At 43.9% G+C, this 23,929-nt stretch overlaps 2 protein-coding genes and 1 long non-coding RNA gene across 7 annotated transcripts in view; all 3 read left to right on the forward strand.

Moving 5' to 3' along the window:
- ccdc57 (coiled-coil domain containing 57) overlaps positions 1-23,816 on the forward strand; it is a 31,800-nt gene extending 7,984 nt beyond the window's left edge. Inside the window, exons 5-13 of one of the 3 annotated variants that reach the window (XM_040018634.1) lie at positions 11,811-11,903; positions 17,311-17,494; positions 17,824-17,970; positions 18,211-18,290; positions 18,400-18,622; positions 19,439-19,539; positions 19,820-19,951; positions 20,233-20,335; positions 23,286-23,816. In XM_040018634.1, the coding sequence (XP_039874568.1) occupies positions 11,811-11,903; positions 17,311-17,494; positions 17,824-17,970; positions 18,211-18,290; positions 18,400-18,622; positions 19,439-19,539; positions 19,820-19,951; positions 20,233-20,335; positions 23,286-23,491 (1,269 nt within the window). In that variant the 3' untranslated portion in view covers positions 23,492-23,816. Of the gene's footprint in view, positions 1-11,810; positions 11,904-17,295; positions 17,495-17,823; positions 17,971-18,210; positions 18,291-18,399; positions 19,540-19,819; positions 19,952-20,232; positions 20,336-23,285 lie in introns of those variants that run through there. The other 2 variants (XM_040018635.1, XR_005694165.1) reach the window with 2 other exon arrangements.
- LOC120725656 lies at positions 5,363-6,299 on the forward strand. The gene is made up of 2 exons (XR_005694166.1): positions 5,363-5,683; positions 5,778-6,299. It is a non-coding gene; the product is annotated as an uncharacterized LOC120725656 (long non-coding RNA).
- fasn (fatty acid synthase) overlaps positions 20,888-23,929 on the forward strand; it is a 30,208-nt gene continuing 27,166 nt past the window's right edge. The window contains exon 1 of one of the 3 annotated variants that reach the window (XM_040018629.1): positions 20,888-21,693. In XM_040018629.1, the coding sequence (XP_039874563.1) occupies positions 21,602-21,693 (92 nt within the window). In that variant the 5' untranslated portion in view covers positions 20,888-21,601. The remainder of the gene's footprint in view (positions 21,694-23,929) is intronic. The other 2 variants (XM_040018628.1, XM_040018633.1) reach the window with 2 other exon arrangements.

Raw genomic sequence — 23,929 nt, forward strand, 5'->3', positions numbered from 1 at the left:
AGATATCGATATATATACACATAGAAGATATATATATACATATATATATATACATATACATATTATGATATAATATATATACATATAGATATATATAATATATAATACAATATATATATATCATATATAATAGATAATATACATATATACTATATAATAAATAATATAATAATATATAAATATATGAGATAATATATACCTATATAATATATATATATATATAATACATACATAATATATACATACATAATACATACACATATATAATATATATATATATATAAATATATATATATATATATATATATAGATATATATATTCACACATATAATATTATATATATATATATATAATATATATATATATAATATATATATATATATATATATATATATTAAAAACACCCAGCACGCCCCTGCGGGCGGTTTATCCTTCAAGCTCGGGTCCTCTACCAGTGGCCTGGGAGCTTGAGGGTCCTGCGCAGTATCTTAGCTGTTCCCAGGACTGCGCTCTTCTGGACAGGGATCTCCGATGTTGTTCTCGGGATCTGCTGGAGCCACTCGCCTAGCTTGGGAGTCACCGCACCTAGTGCTCCGATTACCACGGGGACCACCCTTACCTTCACCCTCCACATCCTCTCGAGCTCTTCTCTGAGCCCTTGGTATTTCTCCAGCTTCCCGTGTTCCTTCTTCCTGATATTGCTGTCATTCGGAACCGCTACATCGATCACTACGGTCGTCTTCTTCTGTTTGTCTACCACCACTATGTCCGGTTGGTTAGCCACCACCATTTTGTCCGTCTGTATCTGGAAGTCCCACAGGATCTTAGCTCGGTCATTCTCCACCACCCTTGGGGGCATCTCCCATTTTGACCTCGGGACTTCCAGGTTATACTCGGCACAGATGTTCCTGTACACTATGCCGGCCACTTGGTTATGGCATTCCATGTATGCCTTGCCTGCTAGCATCTTGCACCCTGCTGTTATGTGCTGGATTGTCTCTGGGGCATCTTTACACAGCCTGCACCTGGGGTCTTGCCTGGTGTGATAGACCCCAGCCTCTATGGATCTTGTACTCAGAGCTTGTTCTTGTGCTGCCATGATTAGTGCCTCTGTGCTGTCTTTCAGTCCAGCTTTGTCCAGCCACTGGTAGGATTTCTGGATATCAGCCACCTCCTCTATCTGCCGGTGGTACATACCGTGCAGGGGCCTGTCCTTCCATGATGGTTCCTCGTCTCCCTCTTCTTTCTTGGGTTTCTGCTGCCTGAGGTATTCACTGAGCACTCGGTCAGTTGGGGCCATCTTCCCAATGTATTCTTGGATGTTCGTTGTCTCATCCTGGACTGTGGTGCTGACACTCACCAGTCCCGGCCCCCTTCCTTCCGCTTAGCGTACAGCCTCAGGGTGCTGGACTTGGGGTGAAACCCTCCATGCATGGTAAGGAGCTTTCTTGTCTTTATGTCAGTGGCTTCTATCTCCTCCTTTGGCCAGCCTATTACCCCAGCAGGGTACCTGATCACGGGCAGGGCGTAGGTGTTGATGGCCCGGATCTTGTTCTTACCATTCAGCTGACTCCTCAGGACTTGCCTGACGCTCTGCAGGTACTTGGTGGTTGCAGCTTTTCTAGCGGCCTCTTCATTGTTCCCATTCGCCTGCGGGATCCCCAGGTACTTGTAACTGTCCTCTATGTCTGCAATGTTGCCTTCTGGTAGTTCAATCCCCTCAGTTCTGACTACCTTCCCTCTCTTTGTTACCATCCGACTACACTTCTCCAGTCCGAACGACATTCCAGTGTCATTGCTGTATAGCCTGGTAGTGTGGATCAGTGAATCGATGTCTCGTTCACTCTTGGCATACAGCTTGATGTCATCCATGTACAGGAGGTGGCTGACAACTGCTCCGTTCCGTAGTCGGTATCCGTAGCCAGTCTTGTTAATGATCTCACTGAGGGGTTTCAGGCCTATGCAGAACAGCAGTGGGGACAGAGCATCTCCTTGGTAGATCCCGCACTTGATGGTGACTTGTGCTATGGGCTTGGAGTTGGCCTCTAGTGTTGTGCACCACATCCCCATTGAGTTCCTGATGAAGGCTCTTAGGGTCCCATTGATCTTGTACAATTCTAGGCATTCCAGTATCCAGCTGTGGGGCATTTAGTCATAGGCCTTCTTGTAATCAATCCAGGCAGTGCACAGGTTGGTCAGTCTGGTCTTGCAGTCTCTGCTGACTGTTTTGTCTACCAGTAGCTGGTGTTTTGCGCCTCTGGTATTCTTGCCAATTCCTTTCTGTGTCCCGCTCATGTATTGACCCATGTGCCTGTTCATCTTAGCCGATATGATGCCTGAAAGGAGCTTCCATGTAGTACTGAGGCAAGTTATTGGTCGGTAGTTGGAGGGGACCGGTCCCTTCTTGGGGTCCTTGGGGATCAGGACCGTCCGACCTTCGGTTAGCCATTCCGGGTGTCTCTCGTTAACTAGCAGCTGGTTCATTTGTGCTGCCAGACGCTCGTGGAGTGCAGTCAGCTTCTTTAGCCAGTAGGCGTGAACCATGTCGGGCCCTGGTGCTGTCCAACCCTTCATACTGGAGACCCTTTCTTGGATATCTGCCACTGTGATGGTTACTGCACCCTGTTCAGGGAGGTCGCTGTGGTCTGCCCTCAGATCCACTAGCCACTGAGCATTGCAGTTATGGGTTGCGTCCTTGTCCCATATGCTCTTCCAGTATTGCTCCGTCTCCAGCCTTGGTGGTGCTGTTCTCTTATTGTTCCCTTGCCACTGAGAGTACACCTTTGCTGGTTCTGTGGAGAACAGCTGGTTTATTCTCCTGCCTTGTATCTCTCTGTTGTACCTCCTCAAGCGGCTGGCCAAGGCTGTGAGTCTTTGCTTGGCAGTTTCCAAGGCCTCAAGTATGGACAGCTTGCTGTATTTCTTATGCACCTTCTTTGTCGCACTTTTCTGCAACTCCGTTAGTTGGCTAACCTCCCTCCGTGCTACTTTGATCTTGCCCTCTAGCCTCGTTCTCCATGGAGGGTACTGCCCCTTGTGGCTGTTCAACTTGTAGCCAAGCATCTCACTGATCACTGCTGCCGTATTGTAGATCAGCTTGTTAGTGTCGGTAATCGTGGTTGTAGGTATTGTCCGTAGTGTGTGTGTGTGTGTGTGTGTGTGTGTGTGTGTGTGTGTGTGTGTGTGTGTGTGTATGTATGTGTATATATATATATATATATATATATATATATATATATATATATATATATATATATATATATATGTATGTATGTATGTATGTATGTATGTATATATGTATGTATATATATGTATATGTGTATATATATATATATACACACACATATACATACATAGTATATGTGTATGCAAACATGACAAGTGAAATCTCCCGCAGCAAGCTTAAACATGTGAGAGGTTGATCGCGCAGAGAATCGCTGAGCTTATGTGAGTGAGCGTGTAAAAGCATTTCAGTTCTGCTTGAGCCAAATAAGGACAGGTCAGGGTGAAGAAGTGACAGCCAAAGAAAAAGCTTACCACAAAACGGAGAAGTTATGACAAATCAGACTTAAGGCAAAAGAGAGGGTGCAGCTTTATGGTTTCATGGACAAAAGAATTTCTGTGGCTGCAATATGATGAGCTAAATAACCAGGGCTGCACATAAGTGGTCCGCAGGTGCGCATTCGCTGTCAAAATAAAAAACACGCACAAGGGTTAGGGTTAAATTTAAAAACTGTACTTTTGAGTTAAAATATATATTTATAATTTTAATAAATGACAAATTAAAAATGCATGAACATTTTTTTTGTATCGAAAAAAATCGAACCGTGACACACAAAGTATCGAACCGAACCGTATTTGTGTATCGTTGCACCTAATATATATATATATATATATTTATATATATATTGATATATATATATATATATATATATATATATATATATATATATATATATGGTAAATAAAATGGTAAATGGCCTGTATTTATATAGCGCTTTACTAGTCCCTAAGGACCCCAAAGCGCTTTACATGTCCAGTCATCCACCCATTCACACACACATTCACACACTGGTGATGGCAGCTACTGTGAGATTATTCTGTTATTATATGTTACCTTATATATGTAATCAAAATAGTTGAATTATGTTAACTGCTGTAGATCATATTATACCCTTTAATATAGAGTGTGTGAGCTGTATGTAGTTTAGTTCTCATTATACTTTTGAGTTAACAGAACATATTCACATATTAGTTTATTAGATAAGTGTGCATCACTCTGTATCCTTGATCTGCTGTGAATGTGTTACATGCTTAATTGTTGAATCATGAAGAGAAGATTGTAAGCAGGAGACTGTGTCTAAGACAGGGGAGATAGACAGACCACATTCCACACCCCCACCTTACAGAAAGCAGAGAAACAACTGCCGAGGTCATAACTTAGGCGCTGTAACAGAGAAAGAATGTGATGTTTTGGCTTTTACGACTAGATGGGGGCCACTAGAGACTATAAAAAGCTGAGCAACCCGTCACCATTTTGAGACTGCTGTGACCCTCTTCAGGCATGTCTCCCCATCATGATGGTCCTTATGCTCTTAAGTGTTGAATTGTATGGAAATAAATGATTGTTGATTGAGCATAAATACACCGAGTATTGTCCTTCCTTCAGCCCAAAGATTCAAAGAATTGGGAGATTTCAACAACTTGGTGCCGTGACCCGGATCTTTGGTGTGCTGAGGAGGTGCAGATTTGGCCTTTGGTGAGATCGTGGGGCAAGGTGAACAGAAGGCCGGCCTAAAACAGAAAGGTAAGCACAGCCTGTTGTATTATAAATACCAAATGTGCATATTGGGCTTTCCAAATTAATCTGTTCACTGAGTCACATGTATTTTCACATTAAATTTGTCGGTGTCTGGTTTTTGGCGCAAGATACTAACAACATAAGTTGAGGCTGAATTCCAGTGTGTTAAATAAACTGCTTCTACCGAGATACTAATAACATACTACGTTGGACTAGTTGCAGTAAACTGCTTCTACCGAGATACTAATAACATACTACGTTGGACTAGTTGCAGCCACTTTACCTCCACATTTAATTTTGTCTAATACTGCTTCTGTAGCAATAATACATTAGAATGTTCTTCTGAGACCGCGCCATTAGTTCAGTACATTGAAGTCGAGGTTTGAAGTTTGTTTATGGTGTCAGTTACGTCCTGGCTCTTGCCGGCTATGAAATAGAAGTTGATTTAAGGAAAAGCAGATGCTGGCTCACGGTGCAGTTGAACGCTGGCAACGCGAGAGCGAAACACGTCCGTAGGTTTGGTTTATTGATACGGCCGTGTTCCGGTGGTTGCGGCCGTGAAGTGCAGTAGTGGTTGGTGCTAGTTTTAGTACATTGGATAGAGGTTTGACGGTGGTTTGTGGCGTCAGTCGAGTTTTAAGGGCCGCTGTCATAAAACAAAGTAAAATTTTACTTGCCAAGAAGTACATAGAGCAAAACCTGGTTTATGATGTCAGGTATAACTTCGGGGATGCAAGCATCACTTTTATGATGCGACTTTGCCCCGTTGTGGCGGTCATAAGCGTAGAGAAAGGGGTATTTTGGTCTATGGTGCAGTGTGCTTTAAGAAGATCTAACAGTTGAGCTCAGAGGTTTCTGTGTAAAATTCCCGCTGAGGAAAAGTGTTGTGTGTGTGTGAAGGCGCGCTTTGAGTGAATGTGTGCGAAGCTGCGAAGCGCGCTCTGGGTGCTGTCTTGTGTGTAAAGCGCGCTCTAGGTGTTGTTTTGAATGTGAGTGAGGCGCGCTCTGAGTGTGTTTTTTGTGAGTGTGAAGCGTGAACACAGTGACAGTGACGGTTGATGTGTTTGAATAGGAGGACATTAGAGCAAAGACACATTTTAGGATCAAAGGTTGATGTCTAGTGTACCTGTGGAAACTAATTTTGTTCATGGTTTGGCAACCCCCCTGTCTGTAGACGTGCAGGCAGGTTAAGTGCCGAGGTGGCGACTTGGGAACTGAGGACTCCCGCTTAGCTACGGAATAACACTGGAACGACCGTGTAACCACGGGTTCACATTTATTCCGGACTAGAACAAGACACATTTTGCGAACAAAGGTTGAGTCTAGATTAGTAAGAAATAAAAAAGGTTGAATTCCTCGTTTCAGTGGTTGAAATTGTTGTGTGCCTGTCCCCTGACGAGTGTGAAATTAATAAAGAGGGAATTTGGAGCCACATAGAGATAGACGGGCATAATTGGGTGTATTACTCTGAGGTGTAATAAAAATTAAAAATAAAAATAAACAAATAAAAAAGAGAGATAGTAAGAGGTGTGTAGTGGAGAGAGTAAATAGGAGAGAAGTAGAAAAAAGAGTAATAGGGGGGTTTGGGGGGGGAGAGCTGGCGTGGCAGAGGGTCGAAGGGGGCTGGCGTAGCTGTAGCAAGTGGTAGTAGCGATTGAGGCCTGGCATTATATAGCTAGTTGTGAACGTTGATGATGAAATTAAATTAAATGGTGACATCTCTTGGTACACAGATGGAGGACAGGATACTATACATAGAACCGGGCGGACGCGCGGTGGCTTCATCCGCACTTGCCACTCTAATACAATTATTGGCTCACGAGCCGGACCTGAAGCAAGAATGTATGAGGAGTGTGAATAAGAAAGGCATTTGAGACAACAGGTAAAGAGAAGCATTAAGCAGGCTGTGAAAAAATAGAGAAAAGCGAGGCAGAGAAGTAGCAAGGAAGAATTAAGAGAAGGGTTAACGAGCAAGAATGATGGGGCGCACAACGAATAGATGTGGAAAGGGTCATAAAAAAGGAAAAAAAAGAAGAGAAAGAGGGTTGATAAGAGCAGTCCGGAGCAATCACAACACAAAAGGAAGGGTGAAACAAAAAACACACAAGCAAGAAAGGAGCTGAGAATGACAAGAGCTCAGCTTGACTACTGTAACGCCTAGTTGAGAAAAAAGTTAAAAACACTGCCTGCACCGTAACAAGGCAACACAACGAAATGGACAATGGAAAAAGAAGAGGCGGCATTACCAATACATGAAACAACACAGATGAAGCAACTTTTCCAGCGACGAGGCTAACGGCAGGGAGCGACTTAACGATACGATCTCTGTTAATTGTTAGTAGGATTAATTACTATTACTAGATTCGTTTAAATAAACTCAGCTGGGGAAAGTGTTGCACAGGACGAACATAACTAACTTCAAGAAGAAAAAGACAACTGGGGTCGGAACCAACCAGTGAAGACAAAACAAAATAACATAGAGAGTGGTTAGAAAGAAGTTCGGAAATGTGAAACATGTTTGCTGGCCTGATTGATGGATACGAAGGAAGTGGAGGGTGATACGTAGAAGAATAGAAGGACATACAGAGACGTCCATTTTTAGGGTGGCGTTTCTAAACAAGGCAATCTGTAATAAAGGGGTTAATGAGGAACAGAAAAAATGTAACCGGGAAGTTTACTGGCTGTACTCGCTGGAATCAACATGCGTTTGTGGATAAGTGATCGATTGATCCGTTTTTCGGAGGGAAGTAGAGAAAAAAAACGAAAAAAGAGGGGGAGAACGAGCAGAGCTACACAGGGCCAGTAGGTCCGGCGTGATTTCTCGCCACCAGCTCGTCGTGATATACAAGCCAACACAACATCATTTGGATCGACTGTTCAGTTTGGCTTTATGTTTTTGTTGGTGCGAGATGTTTGGTGTTTTATGTTAGTGTCTGTCTATATAAATAATTATAATAGTGCATGAAGACGGGCGTTTGGGGGCATCCCTGAAAGCCAGAGGCGACGAGATCGGGGACTCTCTGCTCCGCCCGTAAGACGTGATCACCGGTAGACCTAAAATGCTGCTAAACAGCTGGGACGGACACAAACAAGCGAACCTCAGAAATAAAGGGTGCAAACAAGATACGGGCAACTGGGGACGCTGCAGGAAGGCGATCTCGGATGCAACGGGTGCAAGAAGACGAGACGAGTGCACTAAACGCGGACAAGTCCATTTAACAACTACACTGGTGGACGTAATTCCCCAAGACACATAAGGCGTACACTCAAATGAGAAATTCGGCTTAAAGAGGGCGTCCCGCAGCAACAAGCCGAAGGTGAAAAGTACAAGAGCGACCAAGAAGCGAAAAGAAATGCTGACACTCTGCATAAACATGCTGCATTTACACTCTGCGCATGGGCGCGGGCGTAGTGCGGTGCACTAGCATGACACTTGATGCACGGGAAGAGGAAAGCGGGCGCAAAACGGCCGTAGAGCCGTGACAGGCGAGGAGTAAACTGAGGAATCAACGTGTGTAGGCACCTCCAGACGATGAGCGAAAAAACAACAGGAAAAGAGGGCAGTTTCAACCTGCGGATGGAGCATATGAACAAACTGTGTGCGGCAGCAAGTCAGCTAGCCGCGCAAATTGGAGAAAGTGACAAATAGACACAGATGTAACGGAACATTAGAAACTTTGAGCAAGGAGCATAGCATGCGAAGCAATGGGTGCATAGGCAAAACAAAAACTGAAAATGTAAGGAGGGGACAGGAAACACACCACAGTGTTATGGACTGGGAGGCAGAAATGCATGGTACGGCAAAGAAACAAAACGCAAGAAGAAGGAAAGTCGGAATAGAGACAAGAACGCACGATCAACACACACACACAAACACACATCACACACGACACAGGCACATAACACACAACACGGGCACACAGAAGTGTCAGAATAAGTAGACACTACAACACAAGAGAACCAGTGGGCACCTCGTGTGCAGTGAGAATAAGTGAGATAAGTGTAGAGCAGCGACACATACACCACACCACACGTCGCAAGATGGGAAGGCTTGCGTATCAACTGTGAAGAACAAATCTGCTAGGCACGCACACACACATACACAGCATGAGATGTCCACTGACAGAATGGCTTCTGCTTATATAGCTGTAATGAACCGGCAAACAACAAATACGGGGCATGCAAAAGACTCAGAGAACAATGGCACTCAGAAAAATAGCATATGATGGTTTATGACAGCGAGCCATTGCGAGTACCGGATATTGCCTCACTTAAAGGTAGGTATATGGCAATCCATGGACAGAGGGGTCAATAATTAACACGTGCAGATTGTAGGTGGAAGTCAAGGTCTAATGTACTAACGGTTGGTATGAAAAACATCAGGTGCGTCGATGGCGTTGAAATGTAGTTCTTACGTTGTATGGCTTCAAGGTGCATGTGGCTTGACGTGAATTCTTTGCGGGGCTATAACAACACAGGCCCCGCGAACTGACCGCGACAAAAACAAGTGGGCACGCAGCAGTGAAAAATAGATCGAACATGTACGAATAGATCGCTATAATGTCTTTCAACTGGTAATGTAGTACGTAAAATAGCACATCGCTGCTGTGACAATCGAGAAACTTTAATATCATAGCTAAGGGGACTTAACAAAGCACAGGCATACACGCTCTCATTCCACACAATATTGTACCGGCAGGAAAAAACGGCAAAACAACAGTTGCCGCGCACTGCTGTGTGAAAAACCAAAACTGCTACTGTGACTGTGTTTCGCGGTTTCTTTTTGCGCTTTTGCGGAGCGGCTAGCCCTGTGAATACTTGTATCTCAGAAGTGAGAGCTGCATGGGCCGTTGGAGCTGATGGCTTAAACAGCAATCTGGCTGCGTTCAACCGTGAGTTAAGGGAAATAAGGAATTCAACCGAATGCTGATGTTCATAGTACGCCGTGCAAATGAGAGGGCCCGGAGACTGTTGGAGATGGTCGTAGTACGGACCATAAGCAAGTAGAACTGCTGGATAGAGCTTACAGAGTCGTGTTCTCGTTTGTATGTTGTAAACAAGTGCTAAGACTGTGACCAGCATAAGGATAATCAGGAGTGAAGGAATAGGGTACTCAGGGAGGGGCCCCCAGGGGGAGGGGGGATGAGAGATGTTGAGGGAGTGAGGTGTGAAAAGGATGAAGAGATGGAGATAGACATTTCTAACAAAGCAAGCTGCTTCATGAAAAGCGCGGGCCTAGTGAGACGGATCAAAACAATTGAAACAGACGGGGGCGTGGTGACAAGATAGTAAATGTCGGCTTGCACAACTAACAGGAACAAACGAAGACAGTTTGCAAATAAGTGTGACATTCTCAGAGCAATCGATTGTCGAGTTGAGCATTGAGTAGGGTAATACTCACTGCATAGAGTACCAGGAACGAAGTACAAGCTGAGAAGTAGTGTTCTGACTGAGAGAGGTAGAAGAAGTATGTTCTAACGAGCAAAAGGGCATTAGTCAACGCGAATACAAAATCACAGATGGACACAAAACACAACACACAGCAACACATAGAAATTACAGATATATTACCGACTTATAAAAAATGCATGAACGTCATCCTTGCTGTGATGAGGGGGGAGCCTCACAAAAAGGTACCAGCGGAGAGGGAAGCATCTCACGGATTTACAGCTAAAAAGCTAGGTATGAAGGTGTGTGTAGAATGGAAAGTGTGAGCAAGCGATGATATGAGGGGACTGTGGAGAGACTGACGACTCAAAAGAGCATCTGACTGACTTGATGTCTGAGACATGACGGTGCAAGACCACACCACCAACTACAAAGACTCAAGGCAATATAGTAACTGCCATAACAACTTACAACCAGGCGGAGACAAGAGATAGGGTAGGGATGTTAAGTTGCGGTATCGTCTTTGCGGCCATTGGAGTTTTTGAAGGATGTTTCTGTCAGGAGCAAGCGAGGAAATAACGAAGAGACAACTAAAAGGTATTACACGCTGAGGTAGACATAAGTAATGACGTCGATGCTGAAGACTGTATGAACGAGGCGGAAACAAGAACTTAATACACTTAGTGATGTATGCCTGACAATAGGGCAGCATTCTGAGTTGATATTCTAGATGTAATACTAGACAATGGCTAGTGCAGAAAACTGTAGCTATCATCTATGTGCTAAGTTGTTTTGATTAGGAGTAGTACATGTGAGTACGTAGTGAGGCAATGAGCAACTGCGACATGTGGACGAAAAACATATACTGATACTCAGGCTGCCTCATAAGACTGGAAAATATCTCGCGTGACTAATGTAACCATAGGCAGGCCACTGTAAAAAAGTCAATTACAACATCGGGGCATGCTCCTGATGAGATGACAGATCTGGCCCAGGGCATCATGGAGCTCCTGAACAGTCAGAGGTGCAACCTGGGAGTGTCTCTGAGGCCGCGACATAATGTCCCAGAGGTGTCCTACAGAATTTACATCAGGACCCACTGCACCAGCGTAGGGTCTGACACTGGTACAAGGATTTCATCCCAAGATGCAATCAGGGTGTCCTTACCAATCCCTACATGAATGTCCTTCCCCATAACGTGATGGTGTCTGTAACAATGTTGCAGGCAGCATAACGCTCTCCACAGGTTCTTTCACGTGTGACCTGTTGTCAGGGTGAAGCTTCTTTCATCTGTGAAAAACACAGGGTGGATCTGCCAATACTGGTATTCTATGGCTAGTGCCAGTCATCCCATTCCTGTGTGCAGAAGCAGACCTGCTGGGGGGTTCAGGACCTGCTACAGCCCTTCAGCTCTCCTAGAGTAACTGTCCGTCTCCTGAATCTCCTCCATGCTGATGTGCTGGGAGACACAGCAAACCTGCTGGTAATGGCAGCAGGCTCGGGTGCCCCCCACCCCCCCTCAGCAGTGACCTGTTTCAGTTTCAGCACACAGACAGAGAAGAGCTGCTGGTTTCAAAGCCCAGGATGTTTTATGAATGTAACACAGTTTTCATGTGTCAGGCTAAAGCTGAGCTGATGGAGAGAGAGCAGCAGCTGCATGATCTGACCGTCTTACTCCAGTCCACTAGCAGGGAGCGAGATCAGGCTGTACAGGTGAGCACATGTTTAACCACACACTAATATCAGTCTTATGTCACGTTCTACGGCTTGGCTGCTCAGCCAAAGCGTGCTGGAACAGAGCTCCTGCTGTCATTCAGCTTTTTTTAAAACCCAATTTCTATTATAATTTACAACCTTGCAATTTATACTTGTCAATGTTCACAAGTTGAACAGGAACAGGGCAGCAATGTAGAAGTTAAATTTAAAAGAACTTCACATAATATTAATAAGACGTGGCAATCTTAGTAGCAATAAATGAACAGAGTGAACCTCTGCTGGATTATTGAAACAATAAGCATGTATGGGTCATCACTGAACAATCCTCTCCGCATCTGCAAAGCATGATAGCATCTGATAAATCTTTCTTATTTTATCAATCAAGATTTAACCATTTAATGATGATACACTTTAGTGCTGCTGTAAGCAAGATTCTCAAGAGATACTCTTTATTGTTTCCTGTAAAACCATTTGGTAGTACTCCTAACATGGCTAACTGTTGGTCTTTTGTTAACGGTTGTTGGGAAACTATTGAGAGCTTTAAATATGTCCTTCCAAACGGAGCTAATCTTTGGACATGACCAGAATATGTGTGAATGGGTTCCTAAGTGAGTACCACAATTTCACCAACAAGTGTCAGGAGTTGGTTCATTTTAGCAACGATCTCTGGGCGTCTAAAATATCTCATGACCACCTTCCCTTTAAATTCTCTCCACAGCCCAGAATTAGTCACCAGATGGGCCTCACTGAACTCTTCTTCCCAAGTCTCCTTTGAGATTTCAGTGCCAAGCTCAGCTTCCCACCTTGCCTTAATATCCAAAGTTGCACTTGTATTAAAACTCATAAATGCATGATAGAAATTACTAATCAATTTTGGGGAGGAATTACTGTGAAATATTTTTAGAGATATTTCCTCGATGGGTGAGGGATCCAAACTTGCCTCCATTCTTTATGTTTTGTCAAAAAACTTCTTAGCTGCAAAAATCTAAAAAAAAGTCAGAAGAAGGAAGCTGAAACTTCCGGAGCCCCTCTGATGACATGGTCCAAAAAATAAATAAATTGTGGCCACAAAATACTACTTCGTGGCCTCGAAGTAGTATAACGTGCGCATGAAATGCTCATTTGTGGGCACGAATTGGGTAAAACGTGGCAACGAATTCCGCATTTGTGACAACGAAATAGATGACATGCGCACATCATATTGATACAATCCTGGACAGCTGCATAGAGACATAAGCATGAGAGTAGGCTAAACCTACACACCGTGGGCAGAGACGGTATGATTGGCTTTTATTTTAGGCTGGGAATGAGCTACAAATGCATTTTGAAAAGCCTGCAATGCAAGGAACCATTATTACGGAGAGACGTTAAAACAGGATACTGCGAGCCCAGTTGCTTTACAGACGTAAGTACGACCTGGACGCTGGGATAGATTTTATTGTCAACCAACTGCAAGGGCCTGGGAAGGATCACGGTTATCGGTCAAGTGTTTCGTGCCCACAAATTAGCATTTCGTGGCCACAATTTATTTATTTTTTGGACCATGTCATCAGAGGGGCTCAGTAGAAACTGACCTCTCAGCTGTTGAATTCAGGTGCCCATTCCTCACAACATGACAAAGTTTATGAAGCCCGTTATTTGACCATGCTCTGAAGCCAGGGTCTTCCATAATAGGACAAAAACCCTGCAGGTTGGAAAGGCTTGATACAATTAAAATTTCTTTTGGACCAAATGTTTGTTTGATTCTATGCCAAATCTTTAGTGTGACCCTTGTCCATTCCCCCATATGCACATCTTAAGTGAAATGTTAGAGAAAAGCAGGGATTCCAATGATCATATTGTCTTCTCAGTGTTTAGCCACGTGCTGAGGTGGTTTTTCCCAGCTCAGTCTGGCGGAATTCTTTTTTCTCCTCGTCTTTCCTCATGTGGTGCATTTTCCATAGTTATACCTCTCTGACCTGTCTACCCCATGTGATGTTTGTGTCATGTATGTATGGTCGAAAGGGTAAGATGGCGCTTGCAAAGGTCAGCAGCCTTAACCCAATTTCATTCTGCGCAGAGCGCAGGGGTAAGCTTTTAGTAATAAGGGGGCGACTTTTTCCTTAAAGTCTTTATCATTAATAAAACCATCAGGCCAGGACTTGTTTTAGTTTTAAGGTTTGAAATCACCTGTAAAATGTCTTGTTCCTGAATTGGTTCATCTAACTCTTTTGCTACCGATTCCAGCAGTGTTCCTAGATTGATCTTTTCTAAGAAATCCGACAGTGTACTGTCATCCTTGCATGTATCTGAATTTTTATATAATGACTCGAAAAAATTGGCAAAGCAACTTACCAATTTGGTTTGGTTTAGTAATTAGGGTTTGATTCGATCTCAGCTTTTGGACCGTATTACAGGATTGCTGTTTCCTGAGTCTTATTGCCAGCACTCTACCAGCCCTACTACCTTGTTCCTAATACTTTTGTTTAATGTATCTTAAATTGCCCTCAATTTTATTGTTAATTAAACTATTAATCTCACTACGCAGCACTTTCAGATCGGACAGCTAGTCGGCTGTCTGTGGTTTTTGTGTGTTGTTGCTCGAGGTGCCTTATTTTGGCCTCCAATTCACACCACCTGGCCTCCCTGTTTTTTCTGGCACTTGCAAATGATATTATGCAACCTCTAATGTATGCCTTGGTGCAATCTGATAGAGTTATGGGCAATATCTCCGGAGTTGTATTCAATTCTAAGTAAATATTTAATTCAGTATGTATGAACTCACAAAACTGGCTATCATTTAGGAGTGAGGCCAAAGTTTTAGTTTTGGTGTCAATCCTAAGTCCCATGAGAGTGATAGCGGTGCATGGTCAGATAGTGTAATTGGTAAAATTCCAATATTGTTAATTCTATGTTCTTCTGTTTTGGAGGTAAAAAATAAATCTATCCTGGAATAGGATGCATGTCTATGCCAGTAAGAAGTATAACCTCTGACTCTAGGAAACCTATTTCTCCAAACATCATTTGGTCCCAGTTCAGTTGTTAAGTGTTTTAGAGCTTTACTCATGTGAGACACATGACTTTTAGAGCTTGGTTGTTTGTCCATGTAAGGTGACAAGACACAGTCAAAATCACTCCAAGCAGTAAAATACCAGAACACTTTCAAAGCACTACATTAAAAATTGTATGAACTTTGGCTCGTCCTCATTAGGGGCATAAATATTGAAGAGAGAAACCAATACTCCATCGATGGAGCCATTGACCATAATGTACCTTCCATCTGTGTCTTTATATGTAGTGAGTGGGAAGTACACAAACACATGTATGTGTTTGTGTACTAGGATAGCCACCCCTCTTTTCCTGCCAGATTTGTGAGATGAATAAAACACTTGTTGTGCCCACGACCTTTTTAGCTTGTCATGCTCAACATCAGATAAACGTGTCTCCTGTAAAAAAGCTATGTGACAATTGAAACATTGTAGCTGACCTAGTATTACCTCTTTTAACGGGGCTGTGGAGGCCTTTGACATTATAACTTATGACTTTAAGCAAATCCATCTTAACTCTTCAGAGTGAAGTTTGACAGATATCTGGGAGCATAAGTAATTTTGAACTCCATGATGACCCAAGGTTTTTGCTTAGCATAGGACAAAACAAAAGGAACCATCAAACCAACAAACCAAAAACGAATATATAAAGCACCTTGTACAAGTTTTTTACCCATCAAATGATCCCTGGGAGAGCAAGGGACCTGAGCAGGTCAGACAACAACAAGACCAAAAGTCAACAAGTCCTCGAATGCAGCTAACTCAAGTTTAGATGTCTTCATATGAAATGATGAACTGAAGTTCGGGGAAAATTGCTGCGAGCAGTCTCAGTGCAACCAACAGGTCTCAGCGCTGTCTGCTAGAGCAATAGTGGAACTCAGGCCTGCACGACTTGCAACTAAGCACTGTGATGTAGCTTACTGACATAAAGAACTCCGAGTTACCTACCACCTTGGTCCAGGAGATAAGACCATCATAGATCACCACCTGCTGGAGAAAGTATGTTTTCCTTGACATAATCCATGGCTTTGGCAGCATCCACAAACTCTTTTTCAACGTTGTTGTAAGAGACATGAAATCTGGCAGGGTACAGGATGTGGACTCCCGGTCTATTGTGGAGTGTCTTCCTCACGCAGTGAAAGCTGCCCTGGCTTTCGCTGGCCGTGTAGTCGGGGAATATGGCGATTTGGTTTCCGTTGAAGAGTAGTTTACCTCTGCGCACACTCCTGAGGATGTCCGCCGCATCTCCTTTGCTGTTTGATTTAGCAATGATAACTCGTGGGGTATCCCCGGGTCTCCGTTGAGTCAGACTACGATGAGATCTTTCCACGTGGACTGCCCTGTCAAGCCAAAACACCTTTTTGAGGAGCGCTGAGACCGCCTCCGGTGAGCTGGATCCCTGGGTTTCAGCCACACTGGTGGCTCGGCTTGGATAGCGGTAGTTTTGCTTTTGATTTCTGCCGTGCTCTCATTGCCTGCAACATGCTGGCTCATTAGTTGAGATGGAACTTTCAGTTGAATACCAGAAGCTAATAGAAGGGCTGCACGGTGGTGCAGTGATTAACCTCACAGCAAGAAGGTCCTGGGTTTGAATACACCATCTGAGGGTGCATGTGATTATTAAAGTGGGACATCTGTCAGAATCACTGTACTGGGTTGACTTTCACAGATGCTCATTTCTGTTGTGGCCACAAGGTGGCAGTAATTTACTGTCCTGTACATCACTGATGCCTGAGGATCTCTAGACCCAGCAGTCTTAGCTAATTATAGGCCAATCTCCAACCTTCCTTTCATATCAAACATCCTTGAAAGTAGTTGTCAAACAGCTAACAGATCATCTGCAGAGGAATGGTTTATTTGAAGAGTTTCAGTCAGGTTTCAGAGCTCATCACAGCACAGAAACAACTTTAGTGAAGGTTACAAATGATCTTCTTATGGCCTCTGACAGTGGACTCATCTCTGTGCTTGTCCTGCTAGACCTCAGTGCAGCGTTCGATACTGTCGACCATAATATCCTATTAGAGTGATTAGAACATGCTGTAGGTATTACAGGTACATTTAGGATGAATATACACTTTGCTCAAAACATTTGTAATTTTGTTACCCATAAATTTGCATAATTATGATTAAAAAGCTGTACAGTGATGCACATGTCTGAGAGCGGCACAGAGCTCTGCATAGTCCTGTTCAGTACTGGTGGAAGCAGATTTATAATTATTGTTGTGTTGTCGGTGTCCCTGCAGTCTCATCGTTTTGTGTATTTTTGATCTGAACATTCAACACACAATAATGCAAATTTCCAATTCCTGTTCTTCTTCCTGTGAAACATCACTTACACGACATAAAACCATCTAAATCCACAAGGTCTCACTCCAAAGGTGGATTCTCTGGCATCGGTGGAGATCCGGCGTCTACAGGAGCAGAACAGCGCCCTGCGTGCTGTGGTTACCCAGATGAGAAAGGACATGGAAGGTCTCGGCCATCTTCTAGTCTTACCTCATGCTGAGGCACCAGTGCAACCTCCGTATCAGGAATCTTCAGCCTCCAAAGGCAACACAGCAGGTGCTGTCTGGCTCTGTATACAAACCTTGATGAGTTTCTGCATCACTGTGACAAACTATACACGCAAACCCTTTCATTGGGCTCCACATGCTAAGATAGATTTGACCCAGTGACCCACATCACTGCTGCTGATTCTTCTGTTAAACATGCTTTTGTTGAACTTACAGCCACAGACACTCTGCTCATCGCATGTAAGAAAGAAAAGCTTAGAATTATCATGAACTTGTTTTCTGTTTTTCATTTTAATGTATAAAATAATAGCTTTGGATAATCTGAGTGTTAAGCTAAACTTTAACACTCCTTCTCCTTCTCTGTAAAACTGGACTCAGACGGCCGTCAGCCTGTGGAGCAGGAGGTGCACCTGTCAGGTAAGCCCCTCGAGGAGCAGCGAGGAGGTGGACTGTCAGGCCTGGCTTCAGCCACGGAGGACCCACAACACATCGATCCAGGCAGATCACAGCCTGAAAATCAAGCTGGTATTATTCATACTGTTAGTTTCCTCCATATAACCCAAAAACATTACGTTAGCTAACACAAACACTGGAAGTAGATGATAGAGAGGAACATAAGGCGTTAAGCAGCAAAGGCGTTTGTGGCTGTTGAACATGTTCATCTTCCACAGTGACTGAAACCTGTATCTTTGATGTTTGTTGGTATTTGTTGGTCACATTGTCTCCCTCATATCACTGCATCATATTTGTGCCGTGGGTCCTCAGGTGGTTCGTGTCTGGATGAACGTGGCAGGCGCCCCGCTGTGACACATGTGGAGTCAGCTTCCAATGACATCACACAGCAGGTACTACAGGAGGTTTATTGATCTGTCAGTGGAGGTGGAGCCACTGATCTGCTTAACCCTACCTATCACTGTCAGAAAGCACAAAATGGTTTCATCATCATCTTTTCAGAGGACACTGGTGCAGCAGCTCCAAGGAGACAGCAAGTGTGTGAAAGCAGCTCTGATGTGTGGCGTGTTTAAGAGCGTCCATCCTGCTAAAAACGACCCCCAGCTCCTTCGCGTCAGGCTGAAGCAGGCAGCGTCCTACATCGCCCGTTTGAGCAGAGAGAAACAGCAGCTGATAGCGCTGGGCAACCGCCTCCGTGCCCAGATCGCCGCCGACGGACGGCAGGGTAGAGTTACACACCCGTCACTGCACACCCTGGTACAGCACAGCAGGGTGGCTGTGCTGGGAGGCTGCAGCCCAGCCCAGTTTACTGGAAGCATAAATGAATTTAAGGACAAACTTAGACGCTGGCAGTACAAAATCAAACTGGACCTGCACAGTCACACTTTTCCCCTTAAGAATAGTCGGATGGTGTGTTGCTATGAATTGTGGGGATTATTTACTCTCCTGTTGTAAAGAATGCTAATCGTATGCTAAAGGAGGTAATAAAGGAAACAATGAAGTTTCCTTTAGAGAAGGAATGTGATTCCAGCACCTGTGAGTTCAGATACTCCAGGTGAAATCACACAGGTAGGAACAGCACGTACCTGATCGTCATCATCTCAGATCAGTCTGACATCACTCCACCTGACCAGTTAGCCTTCTTTTATTCAGTTCCTGATGGCACTGACGTGGCTTTTCCTGCTGTTTCCTCCTTTTAGGAATGTAAGACAGCGACTCAGGGCCTTTTTGAGGAGACAGTAAACGACAGCAAAAGCATTTAGAGTTCCAGGAGTCACACGTATATCAAATGTTCTGCAGCGACTGCATGAGAACGTTTTATTACTGGATGGATTCAGACACAGCAGTACTGTGTGGGGCTGCAGTGGGAAAAGTTACATAAAAAGAAAAGTGATTCAGACTCTAGGCGTATGGACTATTATTAGCATGCATGTGTGGTGTTTGTTTCCACAGGTGGATGATATATTCTGTGGTGTTTACAGACAGACTCATGAAAAATGAAGCAGTCAGAGGTCCTTAAATATCTCTGTGTGTCCAACAGCACCGGGGGGGATGGAGAAGGACACCCCCACAGAGAAACTAGGAGACCACCATGGCAGCCTTTCTGCTGTGGAACAGCTGCAGTACCAGCTCACCACTCAGGTATCTGCTCAACAACGTCCTCGTCCTCTTCTCCAGCAGGTTTACAGAGGTTTGAATGTGTTACTTTGTTGTAGATGTCATTTGAAATGGATACAAATGCCGTGGTCTCCATCCGTCAGTATCACTCTGATGCATGAGTGCAGGCTGCACTTTGTGCAAATGTGTTCAAATTAAAAATCTGAGGTTTTTACTTGAGGGGAAAGTATGTGCTTTACTTTAATAAGAACACGTCCGTGTCTGTGCTGCACCGAATACAGTGTCGGTGTGTTTGTGCCATCAGGAGCTGCAGTATGCACTGATGCAGAGAGCTTCCACTGCTGCTGAACAGCACATCCCACCAACAAAGAGCCAGGCTTTCTTCAAAGGGACTGCAAACACTTGCCATGGGCTCAAACCCAGAGACACGTCTGAGGTGAGAGCCTTGAAGAATGCATTAATGCACTGCCAAGCCCAGCTGGCCTGTTCACTCCCTGCCTGGATGGCTGTGTTCTCCTCCAACATGCTTGTTATGTTGAGTGGTGTTCCTAAATGGCCTGTGGTTAAATGTGTGGGTTCAGTAACACTAGAAAAATGCTGCATACTGTAAATGCAAGTACACGTTTGTGTGTATATATTAATGAAGTAGTAAACATCAGAAGAGTAAATCTGTGATTCGCACAGCCGTAGTGTAAACTAACTCTTCTTCTTCTTTAGACACGCTCACAGCTGCACTTGTCCAGGACTGTGTCGCATGAATCGCTGTGCTCATTAACGATGCTGTGGGAAACTCTGGATCGTGGACTTACAGACTCAGAAGGTATCCACATCCTCCCCACGATGTGCTTATCTGTGCGCCTGCAGGCCAGCGCTGTGAGGAGACGCAGTCTGTATAAAGAACCTGTGTACTCGCAGTCTTTGCACATCACTGTAGTGTAGTCAGAGCGCTGAGTGTCAGTTTGTAGCAGGCCCCACTTAGAAGACAAAACAAGTTCACACCCAGTACATCAGCATCACAAACTCCTTTAAGATTCTCATGAAAACATTCATTTCATCTCATTTTGTATCTAGTTTGTGATCCAGTGACATAAGTACAGTTACTCTATGTTACTGGAATAAAACAAACTCTGCTCCCAGTGTGAGTCAGCGACAGATCAGCTGTTGCTCAACGTGTGGCCTCATCTCTGTCAGTGCTCCAGGGAACAATTTCCCAACTAGATAAAGCTGACTTGCAGTGATTGGCATCATAGCAGTCAATAATTGTGAAACCAGAAAAACAAAGCACAAAGTTTGAATGATGTGTTGATAAAGGCAGCGATGAGTTAGAGATGTCTGTGATAGCTGTTAAAGCAACAGTGCTGCTTTCTTGTGTACAGTTCCACTGTGGGAGAAACACGAGTCTGTCTTCTGTCTTTACCGACATCCAACAGTGAACTCTGAGACTGATGGCTTATTTGAGCCAATATTTCTGGGTGGTTCAGCAGGTAGAGGAGGTCATGATGAGCAGGAAGGTACAGACACATCGAGCTACAGACCATCTCTAACTCGGACCACAGCCACAAATCTTCTTGTCCATCCAGCAGGTCATCTCCAGTCTGCATGTGAAATATCGTTGGGCAACAGGCTGGGCCCAAGTTACTCAGTGAATGTTAGATAGAAAGTACTTAAAGTGCCTGTGTGGATGGATGAGATTGCAGAAAGCACTGAGTGCTCAGTTACAGCAGAACAGTGCTGAATAAGAACGCGTCCACTTACCGTTTATTTCCTTCTGTTCAGCCCTGACAGCTCATTTCAGTGATGATGATGAATGTCTGCCTTTGTTGTCACTGTCATGGGGATGTGCTTCGTGAGTACAGACGTGAGGTCTCACGTCGTTTTGGGGATGGGAATGATGGTGGAGGCCGTCAGACTGGTGGGAATGGCAGCAGGAGTCAGGGAGAGGTTGAACTTTGTACTGTTGTTGTTGTTTGTCAACAGAACTGCATAAAAATCAGCAACAGAATCCTTTTATTCATTTTAGGCATTATGTGGTACATATATATGGGAAGCATCACTTTAGCTGAGCTGAGCACACATGTCATAAACAATGTTCCCTCTAATGTTTCACGTGTCTGAGCGAACACACAAACTCCCTGAGCGTCCCTTGGACCACTGTGAGCGACATCAGACGTGTGCACTGTGGTCACGCCAGCATCAAATCCATCCAAGTTACATGTTTATTAAAGTAATCAAATTACTGCATTTACATTTATGTTAGACGACTTTTAATTAAACTACTTACAATGAAAACTTAAAAAAATCTAGTCATTGAATGTGTAGGATGTTAACACTATTGGAAGTAAAAATAACTTGAACTCCAATAAAGCTCTGACTTGTATTATGAGTCTGTGGTCTGGGAGAGAGTCTGTAACTCTGTCTGCAAAATACAGGATATAATGACCAATGTTGGGCAGTTAATTATATAGTTACTTCTTCAAAAAAGTTACTGAGTTATGCAAACAACAGGTTTTTTTTAAACAAACATTTCAAACTATTTACAGAACAATCAGCTGTTCTGCATCAAATCTGATGCCACACAAATTATTTGTGCCGCTCCAAAAAATAATTTCTGTCCACTATGAGATGAAGGAGAACAGCAGCCTGATACCTGCAGGTCTGACAGCAGCAGATGTATCACTGCTGTAACACCTGTAACATTCAGCAGTCGCCTCATTGTTCTGACACACACAACAAAACTAGTGACTACACTACACACTCACTACACACTAACTACACACTAACTACACACTAACTCTCAAACGTCTCAAATCTCTCACATCTCAAACACGCCGTCACTCCTAAAACTTCCCTCTTCCTAAACAACTAAATGCCATGTTGCCATATCATTTTTTGATTGGTCGACATGGAGCATTTTTCAACCAATAGGAAAGGCTGGGGGTTTTTTGGTTTTGGTTTTGCTCACAGGCGGAGAGTGTTTTCCTTATAAAATGCAGTTTTTACCGTTACTTGCCACAGTAAATATAAACGATAGTATTCAGGAAAAACAAACATTGCATATATTTTTTTATCATAAATCTGGTTTTACGTGGCCGATCAACACAATTTAGAAACTGGTATAAAGTCCACACTTTTTCTGTCAATTTCCGTCTGTCCTGCTCACATCTCCAATGGTTGTACACGTTGCCATTAACTCCACATCAGTCATGCCACTTTGCTAGCTAAAACACCGGTGTCGGCACATAAGGACGCTGTCATAGCCAGACAACGACGTTGATTAGCTGCGTATATACGAATGTGAATCGCATTATTGGCTGGACTATGGGATAAGGTGGCATCGTTCTGATCCGATGCAGGAGCAGCCAGTCACTGACTAACACTGCAAAACAGAATTGTTAAAGTTTTATTTTCAATTCAGGTTAGTTTTTTTTTTTTTTGTGCACAACGCAGATTTTCTGTGCGCAGAGACCGTGCCAGCAGTGCGCAATTGTGCACGTGTGCAGCTTAGAGGGAACATTGGTCATAAATACACTTGTAGCATCTGTAACCAAACCAGGTAATGAACAGCTGGTTGAAACTCGTGGGAGTTATGATGTCTTTGAACAGTTTATAGATCGTAGACATGGCACGCATTATTAGGCTGCACTGGACCAACCTGCACCGACACATCACTGCAGCGAATCGCAGTGACCTGTGCTGCTGTTGGTGTGTTTTTGGATCTGAATTCAACAAATGAAACAGCTGTAAGTCAACTTCTTTTGTCTCTCCAAAAGGTGAACGTGGGCTCAGGAGCAGACAGTCTGGTGGCTCTGGAGTCCAGATGATGGTGCATGGTAGTGGTGTGATTCCCAGCCAGCCCCAGACTGAGGTCCAGCAAAGCAGGAGCCAGTCTAAAACACTGCCAAGCACTATCAAGACCAACAGACCTTCAGTCCCTGCCAGGATCAGCAAGATCAGAAACTACAATGTTAAAGACTGAGATGGACGTAGAGGACAAGCCCAGACCAGAGCTCCCAGCAGCTGGCACACTGGGAGTAACACACGAGCATCACAGACAACACAACAAAGAGAGAAGAGTGGGACAAGGAAGGGAACAAGACTCTGATGGAAGTAATGAAGACAATCAGACAGAAAACAACAGCAAACACACATCAGCAAAGGAGGAAACAGGCCACAAACACAAGAACACTCACAGTAAACATGAACACAAAGACAAAAACACTGCAGGACAGAGACAAACGAGACAGAGACAGGACGGATAAGAAACACTCAAGGGACCAAAAACCTGAAACTGGAGCTGAACCACAGAGTCCATCAAACTGAGCAGGAAGCAGAACTCGAATAACACAACAGGACAACTATGACTGACTGACAATGAAGCTATACAACAAACAGGTTACTGGATAAGATGTGATTG

The sequence above is a fragment of the Simochromis diagramma genome, unplaced genomic scaffold (assembly GCF_900408965.1).
Source record: "Simochromis diagramma unplaced genomic scaffold, fSimDia1.1 OVJJ01000699.1, whole genome shotgun sequence".
In the NCBI taxonomy this organism is placed as follows: Eukaryota; Metazoa; Chordata; class Actinopteri; order Cichliformes; family Cichlidae; genus Simochromis; species Simochromis diagramma.